This window comes from Mirounga angustirostris, unplaced genomic scaffold (assembly GCF_029215605.1).
Source record: "Mirounga angustirostris isolate CCGP_5_RB_7025 unplaced genomic scaffold, mMirAng1.0.hap1 SCAF_5, whole genome shotgun sequence".
NCBI classification, from domain to species: domain Eukaryota; kingdom Metazoa; phylum Chordata; class Mammalia; order Carnivora; family Phocidae; genus Mirounga; species Mirounga angustirostris.
The window spans coordinates 100913187-100928043 of NW_026991713.1; the positions used below are offsets into that span (position 1 = coordinate 100913187).

Sequence of the window (14857 nt, forward strand, 5' to 3'; positions counted from 1 at the left end):
ACACATAAATCTTACAAAGAAGAGAAAGGGAAATAGGAGGAGGCAATTTTCAAAGACATAATAATTGAGAATTCTCTGACTTGAAGACAAATATTTGAAACTTTTGGCTGAGAAACACAGCCCCATTATATATACATAAAACTAGGTGCATGGTACTGAAAGTGCAGAACACAATTAAAAAAAAAAAAAGTCTTTGGAACAACTAGAGAGAAAATACAGATAAATTTACAAAGGAGAACATTTATACTGACAGCTGCAGTAGACACCAGAACACCACAAAACAGTATCTTGAAAATGCTGGAAGAAAAATAAGCCAGCCTGGAATTCTACATCCATCTAAACTGTCATTCAAGAGTGATGATGAAGTAAATATTTCAAACAACCTAGGATTATACCACTAATGGAACGTTTATTGAAAGAATTTTGAAAAATATATTTCACAGAAGAAGAAAAATGAACCCAGATAAAGAGAATAGGGAGCAAAATGGAAAGGCGAACAAGAAGATATGTGGGTATATATAAGTAAGCATATACTGTTAAATAACAATTATAATGTTATCTTAAGGAGCAATAGGATAAGAGGGAGCTAAAGTATTAGGGAAATAATGTATAAGATGGGAAGAGATGATGAGAATAGTGTTTTTTAGTGGTATGTAAATTTATAATAAATTTTTAAAAATTAATATATACAGCTTAGGAAAAAGTTGAACAGATGATACAGTCTCCATATCATTACAAATTATATGCCTTTAATTAAAATTCTTGATAATGTTCTGATAGTTTTAGTTGGCTTATGCTATAATTTCTACATTATAAAAATAAAAGTCTTATTGGAAAAACAAATAATTAAGATAATTTAGAAAATAAAGTTGAGGAAGGTGTTACAGGAAGTGGTTCTGCCAAGAATGAATTATTTTAAAACTATAACAATTAAGAAAATGTGGTATTAGTGCAGAATAGACAGACCATTGGAATAGAATATAGAATGCAGAAATAGAATTACACTTATATGGGAAGGATGGATTGTTCATCAAATGGTATTAGGTTATTGGTTGATATAGAAAAAAACAGCCAATCCTTCTTTTATCCAACCAAATAAATTCCTCAACGGATAAATTCCCAAGTATGGCGAACAGAACGTTTATATTTTAAAAAGAAGAAAAGGTATGGCCTCAGTGTCTGGAAGAATTACTGAATAGATAAAGCCCACCTACCATAAAGTAAAAGATTAATTGAACTACAGTGAAATAAAAATATCAAAATCAAAAGACATCATAAGCAAGGTGGAGACACAAACCACAAATTGAGAAAACATTTGTAACATAAAATTAATAAAGGATTTGTATCCAGAATATATTGAGAACTTCTACAAAAAAGGAAAACAACAAATGATAAGATTAGGCATCTCACTGAAGAAGAATCTCAAGTAGCCTGCAAAGAAAACAAAAACTTTTTTTCATTCTTGCCTCTAAAAATGTAAATTAAGCAACAGGATATGAGTTTATACCCATCACATTGATAAAAAGTTAATGTCTGATAATACCAATTACTGGTGACCCTGTGTAGCAATGGAAACCTTCATACAATGCTATTAAGAGAGTACATTGGTATAGTCCCCTTGAAAAGCAGTTTGTTGATAGCTATGAAAATTGAAGGTGTGGGGCGCCTGGGTGGCTCAGTCGGTTAAGGCTCTGCCTTCAGCTCAGGTCATGATCTCAGGGTCCTGGGATTGAGCCCCACATTGGGCTCCCTGCTCAGCGGGGAGCCTGCTTCTCCCTCTCCCATTCCTCCTGCTTGTGCTCTCTTTCTGTCAAATAAAATCTTAAAAAAAAAAGAAAAATTGAAGGTGCCTTTTTCTTATGATTCAGTAATTCTCAACATGATAATAGATGTTCTTTTTTTTTATGCCTCATATCTCTTTTGAAGGCTAGAGTAGTGTTTTAAGTCTATACAGTAAAATACATAGGATTATAATGGAAACTAATTATACTAAAATAGTTATAAAAATTTTAAAATTTATGATATAGTATGCATTGTTAGTGTATACTAATCAGATCAACTGAAAGATCTAATAACTGTCAATTTCAAAGTAATGATTAATGTAAATGTTATTTTGAGACAATCTATAACCACTGTTATGTGATATCAAAATATCTAGGGCTGTTGGTGACAAAAATCACAAGGATTACTGAATACTCTCAGGTATATATATTCATAATTGATGTATGGGCTTATTTCCAGACTTCCAATGCTATTCCTTTGATCTACATATCTATCCTCGTGCCAGTACCACACTGTTTTGATTACTGTAGCTTTGTAATAAGAACCTGTGTCCTAGAGACACATTTAAATGTATATCCAAGGAGATTAATAGTGTAACACCACTATAGTATTGTAGTAGCAAAAAATGGGGAATAGCCTAAAGATTAATCAATAGGAGATGATATAAATTGTGATATATTTAGGTAACAGGTAACTGTGTAACAGTGATGATGAATAAAATCAAGTTATAATAATATGGTAGATACCTTGTAGTGTCTCCTTATATACCATCACAGGTGATCTCAAACAGTACTGAGTGAAAAAAAAAGCTTTCAAAGAAAACATACTCTATAACATCATTTTATGAAATTTTAACATTTTAACCAAAGCGTAAAAACCTATATGGCAGTGGTATGTCCAAATTCAGTCTAGTAGTTACTCAAGGGTAAGGAGTAGTGATGGGAAGGACAATCTTGTTACATAGGGGGCTTTTAATTATGTCTATAATGTTTATTTAACTGTGATGGACACATTGTATGCCTGAAATCTTTTGTTAAAATATGTATTGCATGATTTGACAGAATATTAATAAGACAGATAGTTTCAATTTTAATATACAGAATAATTTGGAGTTTGTGTATATGGGACCTTGTCAAGGGAAGATCAGCAAATTAAGTGCTTTCCCCCAGTTCATCTCAGAGAAGTGAATTAACCTAAGAATTGCCAGGTGCTTTAAACATGATGAAAGCATACCTAGTAGATTATTTAATATATTCATAAAGAAAATTCTAATCAAAGCAAAGACAGAACTAGAATTTATATTTAGATCTTTGCCTCCAAAATCTCATACTTGTTCCATGTTGTTAAATTGCATATATTGCATAGCAATGAATGATATATTTTAGAAGTGGTAAGTTAACTGTACCCACAAAATGATACTGTATCTGAGGCATATGTTAACATAAAGACATTGAAATAATCTCAAGCATGACATTATAATCCAGTTTTCTTAAATATACTTTAGATTGTTCTCACGCTCATGAAAGGCTGAAGAAATTATTAGTAACTTTAATGTTACAGCATTCCTGGTTTATTGATCATTATAATTTAGTATACGTTTGGCATTTGAATTTATTATTGTGGAGTTTTTTTCTATTTGAACTATTTTATTTAAGTATAATTAGCAGATAGTGCTATATTAGTTTCAGGTGTGCAGTATGATTCAACAGTTCTATACATTTCTCAGGGTACATCAAGATAAGTGTATTTTTAACAGCATTTAAATTTGTGTGACTTGGTGTTCTGTTATTTTAAACCACATTCTGTTTTGGTTTTGATTTTAGGATCGAAAATTAACAAAGTCGGAGAGGCAGAGATTTAAAGAAGAGGCTGAAATGTTAAAGGGCCTTCAGCATCCCAATATTGTTCGATTCTATGATTCCTGGGAGTCCACAGTAAAAGGAAAGAAGTGCATTGTTTTGGTGACTGAACTTATGACATCTGGAACACTTAAAACGTAAGTCTATCGATGTTATAAAAGTTGACCAAGAAGTTTGAAAGAACTTGAATTGTCTCATGTCATATTTTATCAGTCCTGCTTTTGTTGCCCAGCATACCAAGAAGGGAACAATCCCTCCAATTCTTGGTAGCACATTTTCCTGCCCACTAAGTCCTCTGGTGCATAAAGTGATTTGATAATTATTTAATGGTAATATTAAAATAAGTTATCACAGAATAAACCTAGTTCTTTTAAATCATGTTGCTTTGCAGTTCTAAAATTGAGTGGCTAAGGGATCACGAACTCATATGACAATGTAGCCCTCTAGTGGTTAAAATGAGGTTGAAGCTTATTTGAGAAGCTTTCTCCATTTACTTTACCACTGTGTATTGGATAGTTTTTGCCACATCTATGCAACTGTTACGTCACATTGAAATTGTACTGTGACAGTTATTACTAGATAAATCCATTTGCCATAGTATCAGAAATTAAAGCCGAAATAGCTAGACTCGTCGTTTCTTTCAGGAGAACAGGTCAAATGCAGAAATTTCTTGTTCTCCATTTGAACAGTTCCCAACAAGGAATTCCCTTTCCCTAAAAGAGTTTTAAAGTAAGAATGGGAGTTTGCCTTTGAAATCCCAGGTCTCTCAGATTACCTGTACTCAGAGAGGAAACTACGGTCGACCCTTGAACAATGTGGGGGTTAGGGGCAATTGACCCTCCATCTAGTTGAAAATCCAAGTATAACTTTTGAATCCCTCAAACTTACTTAGTAGCCTACTGTTGACTGGAAGCCTTACTGATAACATAAATGGTTGATTAACATGTATTTGTATATTATATGTATTATATACTGTATTCTTATAATAAAGTAAGCTAGAGAAATAAAATTATGAGAAAGTACATTTGCAGTACTATACTGTAAAAAGTCTGCATGTAAGTAAACCCAGATAGTTCAAACCTGTGTTGTTCAAGGGTCAAATGTAGTATAAATTATATGGTTTAAATTTTCTATTGTGGAGGAATTGGACTTTTAAAAATTGTCTCTTTAGTATGTATTCATTCCTTACTACTTTCTTTAATTAATACTACTGAGCTAATTCATCCCAAATCTTTGAAACAGTTTTGTATCTCCTGGATGTAATGACTTGCATGTGCTCTTGGATGCTCAAGATTAACACATTAAAAAGCCGACGGATTATTTCCCTCCTGCAAATTCTAGTTTCCCCACCTAGCTTCTCCAATATTTATGGCAACACCTTTATCCTAGTCATCCAAGCTGATTGCTATATGTCTCTTTCTTCCATTAGATTGTGATCTCTAGCACTATGCCTGAAATTTAGTAAGTATTTGAATGAATTAAGGAAAATTGTGCGGTAGTAGTTGTGTATATCTGTACCTTGAGATTCTTTTCACCAGTTTGGATACTTTAGTGGGCTGTCAATAATCTGTCAGGCATACCCTACAAGAGTACCCTATGACAGTTTATTTGTTTTAAAAAGTTTGAGGGACTTTGGGTAACATGGTAGGCTAAGCCTCTGTGGAATTGTCCCTTAATTGGTGGAGCACACAACTCTTGATCCTCGGGATCATGAGTTCTAGCCCCATGTTGGGTGTAGGGATTACTTAAAAAAAAAAAAAAAAAAAAAAGCTCAGGTGTAATTAGAAAAGATCCAAAGAACTTTTAGAAATAAGAATAAATACTTAAAATTAAAACTTCATTGATTAGGTTAAACAGCAGACTAAATTGAACTGAAAAGAATAAATATGAAGATCAGAAAGCAAAAAGAACACAAGACATGGAGTGAGAAGACATTAGATTTAATTATCATTCTAGGAGGAAAGAATCAAGAGAAAGACTTGATGTGTATATAGTTCTAAGCAAATAGATTTATTTAAAAAAAAGATTTTTAAAATTTATTTGACAGAGAGCACAAGCAGGGGGAGTGGCAGGCAGAGAGAGAAGCAGGCTCCCTGCTGAGGAGGGAGCCCGATGCGCTGGATCCCAGGACCCCAGGATCATGACCTGAGCCGAAGGCAGACGCTTAACCAACTGAGCCACCCAGGCACCCCCCGCCCCAGCAAATAGATTTAAAACAAATCCATATTCTCATATAGTTATATATGACTTTTATACAGCCATTAAAGCAAGTCCTATAAGCTGCTTCTTGTTAATACTTTGTTAGCAGTTCAAATGAGTAGCAGGACATTAAGTTGTTTTTCTTCACAGTACTTAATAAAGTTGACTGTAACAAACAAAGAACCAAATCCATATTCATACCTGGAAGAACACAGAATAATTAGGAATATTGGTAGCATTTAGAGAGACAAATGGAGCGAAAGGGATGGGAATTGGTTCCAACATACATGCTTTTTGGACTTTTTAAGTTTCTACCTTTGTTCCACATATTTATTAATACCTAAATTGAAACAAATAAACACCCATACCTGAAAAATAATATGGGTTAGAAAATTTGATTCAGGAAATATAAATAAAGCTAGATTTTTTTTAATTGAGATGAAATTCACAGAACATAAAATTAACATTTTTATTTATTTTTATTTTTTTTGAAGATTTTATTTATTTAACAGAGAGAGAGCGAGAGCAGGAACACAAGCAGGGGGAGTGGGAAAGGGAGAAGCAGGCTTCCTGCCAACCAGGGAGCCCAATGTGGGACTTGATCCCAGGACCCTGGGATCATGACCTGAGCCAAAGGCAGACGCCTAACTTCTGAGCCACCCAGGCGCCCTAAAATTAACATTTTTAAAGTGTACGATTCAGTGGCATTTTGTACCTATACAATGTTGTATGACCACTATGTGATCTCTCAAGTTCTTAAACATTTTCATCACCTCAAAGGAACACTGTACTCATTAAGTAGTTATTCTCCATTTTCCTTCCCATGCAGTGTATTTACTCTTTAATTGCCCACCATCTAAGTTGTTGGCATTTTTCTTTCTAAGCTTAAAGTTCTCTTTTCCCATCATTTCTGTTGGCCTCAGAGCTAAGGGAACAAGAGAGTTAATAGAAAGAGCACTAGGGCACCTGGGTGGCTCAGATGGTTAAGCATCTGTCTTCAGCTCAGGTCATGATCCCAGGGTCCTGGGATCGAGTCCCACATCGGGCTCCCTGCTTAGCACGGAGCCTGCTTCTCCCTCTCCCTCTGCCCGCTGCTTCCCCTGCTTGTACACTCTCTCTCTCTATCAAAAATAAATAAAATCTTTAAAAAAAAATAGAGTACTAGACAGAGTAGGAGTGATGAGTTCTACTCCTAGCTCTGCTTCTGCCCAACTGTGATTTGGGGCAAAAAGCTTCCCATATCTGGGCCTCAGTTCTCCATGTGCAAGATGAGGAATTGTACTGACCTCTAGGATTTATGGATAGGAATTTTTTCTGTGATAAAAAACAGGGCATCTGGGTGGCTCAGCCAGTTAAGTGTCTGCCTTTGGCTCAGGTCATGATCTCAGGGTCCTGGGATCCCTGTCAGGCTTCCTGCTCAGCGGGGAGTCTGCTTCTTTCTCCCTCTCCCTCCGCCCCTCTACCAACTTGGGCTGTCTCTCTCGCACTCTCTCTCTCTCAAACAGAATCTTAAAAAGAAAAACATATAAAATTTGCCATCTTAGTCATTTTTAAGTGTGTAGCTCAGTAATATTAAGTATATTGACATTGTTGTGCAATCATTTTTCAGCACTCTTCAGTCCTACAAACTGAAACGCATTAAACAACTCCCCATTTCCCCCTTATCCCAGCCCTTGGCAACCACTAACTGGTTTTTGTCTCTGGTTTTATCTGATCAAGATATTTCATATAATTGGAGTCATAAAATAATGGGGCCTTTTGTGTTTGACTTTCACTTAGCATAATGTTTTCAAGGTTCACGATGTTGCACATATTAGTACTTCATTCCTTTTTATGACCACATAATATTTTGTTTCATGGATGTACCACAACCATTCCTTTGTTTATAGACATTTGATTTGTTTCCACCTTTTGGCTATCATTAGTAGTCCTGCTGTAAATATTTGTGTATAAGGTTTTGAGTATATATTTTCATTTCTTTTGGATGTATGCCTACAAGTGGAATTGCTAAGTCATGGTAATTCTATGTTTAACTCTTTGAGGAACCACCAAATGGTTTTCCACAGTGACTGAACCATTTTACATTCCCACCAACAATCTGTGAGTTTCAGTTTCTCCACATCCTTGCCAACACTTGTTTATTATTTTCATAGCCATCCTACCAAGTGTGACATAGTATCTCATTGTGGGTTTTGATTTGCATTCCTAGTGTCTAATGATGTTGAGCATCTTGTCATGTGTATGTTGGTCATTTATCTATCTTTGGAGAAATGTCTATTCCATCATGTCTTTTGGACAAATCTCTGTTCAAGTTCTTTGCCCATTTTTAATTTTTTTTATTATTGTTGAGTTGTAAGAGTTCTTTATATATTCTGTAAGCCTTTCTCAGATACATGATTTGCAAATACTGTCTCCCATTCTGTAGGTTGTCTTTTTACTTCCTTGATAATGTCCTGTGATGTATAAAGTTTTTAATATTGATGAAGTCCAATTTACTTGTTTTTTCTTGTTGCTAGTACTTTTGATGTTGTATCTAAGAATCTATTGCCAAAACCAAGATTGCGCAGATTTACCCGTAAGTTTTCTTCTAAAACTTCTACAGGTTTGTCTCTTATATTTACATTTGTTTCAGTTTGAGTAAACTTTTATGTATGTGTGAGGTATGGGACCCAACTTCCTTCTATTGCATAGGGATGTCCAGTTACCCAGCATTGTTTGTTCAAGGGACTGTTCTATCCCTATTGAATGGTCTTGGTACCTTTGTCAAAAATCATTTAACCATAGATGTATGGGTTTATTTCTGGACTCTTGATACTATGCTGTTAGTCTGTATATCTGTCCCTAGCCAGTACCACACTATTTTGATTACTGTAGCTTTGTAATATGTTTTCAAATTGGGAAGTGTGTGTTCTCCAATTTTGTTTTCTTTTTCAATATTGTTTTGGCTAGGGGTGCCTGGGTGGCTCAGTCAGTTAAGAGTCTGCCTTCAGCTCAGGTCATGATCCCAGGGTCCTGGGATCGAGTCCTGCGTCGGGCTCCCTGCTCAGCTGAGAGCCTGCTTCTCCCTCTCCCTCTGCTACTCTCCTGCTTGTGCTTTCTCTCTCTCTGTCAAATGAATAAATAAAATCTTTAAAAAATATATATTGTTTTGGCTATTTGAGGTCCCTGCAATTCCATGTGAATTTGAGAATTAGTTTTCCATTTCTGCAAGAAGGCTGATAGAATTTTGATAGTATCTGTAGATAGAATCAAATATATTTATAGATGCATTGACTCTGTAGGTCACTTTGGGTAGTACTGCCATCTAACTAACTATATTAAGTTTTCCAATCCATGTGACAAGATGTTTTTACATTTTATTTAATTTTTCAACAGTGTTTTCTAGTTTCTAACGTATAGGCCTTTTACCTCCTTGGTTAAATTTATTCCACTGTATTTTATTCTTTGGGATGCTTTTGCAAAATGGAATTGTTTTCTTAATTTCCTTTTCAGGTTGTTAATTGTTGGTGTATGGAACACAACTAATTTGTGTATGTTGATCTTGCAATCTTGCAACTTTGATGAATTGTTTTATTAACTCTAGTTGTGAGAGTGTGTGTGTGTGTTCTTTGGTATTTTCTTTATATAGGATCTTGACATCTACAAATACAGTTTTACTTCCTTTCCAATTTGTATACTTTTATTTCTTTTTCTTGCTTAGTTGCTCTGACTAGAATTTCTAGTACAATGTTGAATAACACTGGTTATCCTTGTCTTATTTCTAATCTTAGTGAGAAAGCTTTCAGTGTTTCATTATTGAGTATGATGTAAAGTTTGGTTTACATCAACTTTGGTTTGTTACAATCTTTTCATAATGTTCTTTATCATATATTCTCTGCTATTCGTAGTTTGAGTATTTTTATCATGAAAGGTATTGGAATTTATCTACTGCTTTTTCTGTATCGAGATGATCATGAGGGTTTTTTTGTTGTTTTTTTTAATCTTTGTTCTACTAATGTGTATTATGTTGACTGATTTTCTAATGTTGAGGGATACTTCCATTTTATGGATAATTTGTACTTGGTGTATAATTCTTTTACCATGCTGTTAGATTCAGTTGGCTAATGTTTTCTTGATGATTTTTGCATCTGTATTCATAGGAGATATTGGTATGTAGTTTTCTTGTGGTGTCTTTACTGACAGGGCAAATGAGTGACTTATGAAGTCATTTTCTACTTTTCTGCTTTTTGGAAGCGTTTCCTCCTTTTCTACTTTTTGGAAGAGTTTGAGAAGGATTAGTGGTTTTCCTTTAAATATTTGGTAGAACTCAACAGTGAAACCATGTAGTCCTGGACTTTTCTTTGTTGGGAGGTTTCTTGAGGGAATGTTCCATGTGTTCTTAAGAATATGTATTCATCTGTTGTTGGGTGTCATGTTCCATATATTTCTCTTATGTTTAGGTGGTTTATAGTATTATTCAAATCCTCTACTGCCTTAATGATCTTCTGTCTAAATGGTCTATCCATTTTTGAAAGTGGGCTATTAATTCTCCAACTTTTACTGTAGAACTGTGTACTCCTCCTCTCAATTCTGTCAATATTTGCTTCATGTATTTAGGAACTCTGATGTGTATTATGTTTATAATTGTTATAATCTTGATAAATTGACCCTTTTATCAATACATATTCTTTATCTCTTGTATCAGTTTTTTCCCCTTATGTTGAAATAATGCAAAACATCTATTTTCTATATCAGATAAGAACACAACTAAGTAATCCAATTCTACTGCAGCATTATAAAAATCATCCCTTCACCACAGTGTAATATTTAAATGCATCTGCACAAGGGTACACACTCTATAAAAGGGATAAGGTTGCTGCTGCCCTGCCAAGCACTTCCAGTCCCTACCCAGGTCCTACTGCAGTACTGGTGGTCCCAGTGGTTTTATCCAAGTAAATTGTGTTTAAGAAATAAAGCATTTTAAAAAAACAAGTCAGAATGCCTCAGAAACCATATCTCCAACTCAGAATTCATCTATTTAAATGTTATATTTGCTTCCCACTAATAAACCTTTATTTCACTCAGCTGGAGCAATAAATCTTCCACACTGAAGTATCTTCCTTGCCCAATTAATCCAAAGGAAAAAAACTGAAATGATTAGTAAAGAAAAATGTAGGGACTAACACACCCTTTTAATATGTTTTTAAATATTTTTATTTAAAGGTTTAAAAAGTGTTTAAAGTTTGTAATTCCTAGTAGGAAGACATTATCCGAATGAATACCCTAATGGCAAACCACAGTAGAAATATTTCAGTTGCACGTGGGGCAGAGAGATGGGGGTTCTCTTCACAGCACCCCAGCTTTCTTCATGAGAAGGTCAGAGGTACACTGGTTTGTATTATTGTGACATCCATTAGGTGATCGAAGTTGCTTTTCCTTCAGCCAGGGCTTTATTTGTCAGAAGGGCATTATGCTTGACCTCCAAGTTTGGCTGACAATTTACTGATGAGATTCATAACCTTTGGGTTGCTCTGATATTTTGACATATTCGCTGGGTTCTGGGCCACATTCTGGAAGGCCACCATAACTTCTGGATCCTGCATGGCTACAAGAACCTCTGGATCACTAAGAATTTCATTGAGCCCAGGTATTCCTGCCATTCCAGGCATCCTCCCTGCCATTTCAGGCATTCCTCCAGGGAAATTACCAGGCATTCCCCCAGGAAAGTCACCTGGGAAAGAGCCATACTGAGCTCCTGATTGTCTTCTGGCTTCTTCCTCCCTCTGGGCTCTCTCATGTTCTTCCCGAGCCTTCTTAACCCTTTCTATTCTTTCTTTGATCTCTCGCTCTTCACGTTTTTTGCTCATACTTTCTCCGATGTTAAGCAATTTTCTGGGCCCTCAGTTGAACTCCCTTCAGCATTGCACTAGCTTCTTCATCGTAATCCAGTTTACAAGCAAGGGCAAGATCGTGTGCTGCTTCTTCCCAACGGCCCAGAAATCTTTGTGCTTTCCCTCGCCACTTACAAGGCTGAGCTGAATCAGGATTTATTTCAATAGCTCTGTCACAGTCTCAAATGGCAGCATTTGGCTTCTGTAATTTGATGAAGACACTGGCTCTCTTGGCATACGAAATGGCCAAGCGAGGATTCAGTTTGATGGCATCTGTGAACAAGTCAAAGGCCTTCTGTAGTTGACCATCATTTAGGGCATCAGTGACAGCCACTTTTTTATCATTTGCCCGATCCATCATTTCCTCGGTTATCTCTACATTTTCATCTCCCATTTCTTGAGGGGCATCAGTATCTGGTTCAATCACACCTTCATTGTCATTTTCTAGATCACTTTCCCCACTTGATGGTTTGTCTGTCTTTATGTTTTCCTCCACCTTCTTACTATCTGTTTTTTCTTCCTTGATACTGTCTTCTGATTTAGTTTTATGAGTGGCAGGTGGTATTTTACCATCCATGTTCTCCACGCACTCCCGCAGGAAGCTCATTTGCTCAGTTTGCAGAATACTCGGATTTTGCTTCCACATTTTCTCAAAGGCCCAAAGATCGCTCACTTTGCAGGGGTCCATGGTCCAGAGGCGGTGGCAGATGTTGCTGAGGTTGCAGCCCAATTCCAGGCGCAGGCACTAGCTCAGCATGATCGTGTTTGTATCAGTTTTTGATTTAGTCTATTTTGTCTGATATTAATATAGCCACCTCATTCTCTTTTGGTTACTGTTCACATGGAATATCTTTTTCTGTCCTTTCATTTTGTGTGGGTCTTTGAATCCAAAGTGAGTCTCTTGTAGACAGCATGTAGTTGGATCTTAGGTATCTCCATTCAGCCATCTCTGTCTTTGATTAGAAAATTTAATCCATTTATACTTGAAGTAATTGGTGATAAGCACTTTTTGCTGTTTGTTTTTTGTATATTTGACATCTTTTTTGTTCCTTGTTTTCATTACTGCTTTTTAAAAAAATTTTTCTTTGTAGTGTACCATTTTAATACCCTTCTTGTTTCCCTTGTATATATTTCATAGATATTTTCTTAGTGGCTACCTTAAGGATTACAATTAACACCATAAATTTCTAACAGTCTAGTTTGAAATGTTACCAACTTAGCTTCAGTAGCTTCAAAATCTTTTCTCTTATATAGCTTTGCACCTGTTTTGTGTTTTTGTAGATTTTGCACAGATGCAAATTGCATCTTTATGCATTGTGTTCCCATTAATACAGACTTATAATTATTGATCTGTGTTTGCCTTTTAAATCATGTAGGAAATGAACAGAGAGGTTACAAGCCAAAAATACATTAATACTGGTTTTTATATTTAGCTAAGTAGTTATCTTTACCAGAGATTTTATTTTTTCCTATGGCTTCAAATTTTTGTCCATTGTCCTTGCATTTCAGCCTGAAGGACTTGCTTTAGCATTTCCTGTAGGGCAGGTGTACTGACAACAGTCCCTCAGCTTTTGTTTATCTGACCATGTCTTAATTCTGGCTTCATTTTTGAAGGATATTTTTTGCTAGATATAAAATTCTTGATTGACAGGTTTTCCCCCCACCTTTCAGCACTTTCCTCTGCCTTCTACCTTCTATGGTTTCTGCTGAGAAGTTGACTGTTAATTTTATTGAGGATCTCTTGATTATGATGAGTTGCTTCTCTCTTGCTTTCAAGATTCTCTTGTCTCTGGTTTTCAACAGTTTGAATGTAATATATAAATGTGAATCTCTTTGCATGTGTCTTTCTTGGAGTTTGTTGAGCTTCTCAGATATGTAGATTCATGTCTTTTATCAAACTTAGAAAGTTTGTGACCATTATTTTATCAAATACTCTTTCTGTTCCTTCTTATTTGGGGCTCCCATCACACATATGTTGATCAGCTTGGTGGTACCCCACAGGACTGTTAGGCTCTTTTTTTTTTTTTAATATTGTATTTATTTATTTGACAGAGAGAGACACAGTGAGAGAGGGAACAGAAGCAGGGGGGAGTGGGAGAGGGAGAAGCAGACTTCCTGTGGAGCATGGAGCCCAATGCAGGACTTGATCCCAGGACCCTGGGATCATGACCTGAGCCGAAGGCAGACGCCCAACAACTGAGCCACCCAGGCGCCCCAGGACTATTAGGCTCTATTGAGTTTTCTTTATTTTTTTTTTCCTTTCTGCTGTTCAAACTACATGATTTCAGTTGATGTGTTTTCAGGTTTGCAGCTTCTTCTGCTTGCTCCATCTGCTGTTCAAACTTTTTAGTGAATTTTTCATTTTAGTTATTTTTCAGTGATAGAACTTCTGTTAGTGTCTGTTTAATAATTTTTAATTATTATTATTATTAGCTAAAATTTCCTGTGCTCTAGTTTTTGGCAGCCATTGTGCTTAACATTTAGTCCTCCAATTTTGTGGGATGAGTACCATAATTAACCCTATTTAACCATGAGTTGGTTGTCAGTTTATATTAAATAACTCAGCATTGAAAAGCTGATTAGGAGCTATGGTTATGAGGGCAAGACTTTTCGACTACTAGGCTTTTCTTCAAGGTGATTGGGCATGAGTCAGCCATAATGAAGGACTTAGAGATGCTGTATTAGAGAGACCCTTTATTTATTTATTTAGTCGGTCTTCTGCACTGATGGTACTTTTCTTGTTTGGTTCTGGTGGTTCTTAACTAATATCCCTATCTTTGGCACCACTTTTCATTCTCAACCATATTTAGCTTTTTGTCCACAATCTCCTCTTTAAAACAATGCTACAGTTATCATGTATATACCTATGTCCTTATTTATTTCTGTACAAATAGGTTTCTAAAAATGAAATGTGACTCAAAATATATAATTTTAAATATTTATTTTATTTTTTAATTAAATGTATGCATTAGAGATTGAGTAGCCAGTCAAGCAGTAGCAGGAGTTCAGGCTTAAGAATTCACTTGCCATCTCTATCTTGTAATAGTTGTATAACTTTGGGCTCACTGTCTTCATCAATAAAAAGAAAACTTACTACTCTCTACCAGAAAGCAGAAGTGACTTTGTTATTAGTATTGTCTGAAATGT

The 14857-nt window shown here is 35.5% G+C and overlaps 1 protein-coding gene and 1 pseudogene across 8 annotated transcripts in view; one reads left to right on the forward strand and one right to left on the reverse strand.

Annotated features, from left to right (window-relative positions):
- Positions 1–14857, forward strand: part of WNK1 (WNK lysine deficient protein kinase 1) — a 143551-nt gene that overhangs the window by 49622 nt on the left and 79072 nt on the right. For all 8 annotated transcript variants that reach the window (XM_045874090.3, XM_045874096.3, XM_064591727.1 and 5 more), the window contains exon 2: positions 3606–3778. In XM_045874090.3, coding sequence (XP_045730046.1) covers positions 3606–3778 — 173 coding nt within the window. The remainder of the gene's footprint in view (positions 1–3605; positions 3779–14857) is intronic.
- On the reverse strand, positions 11288–12398 carry LOC123844078 (hsc70-interacting protein-like; annotated as a pseudogene).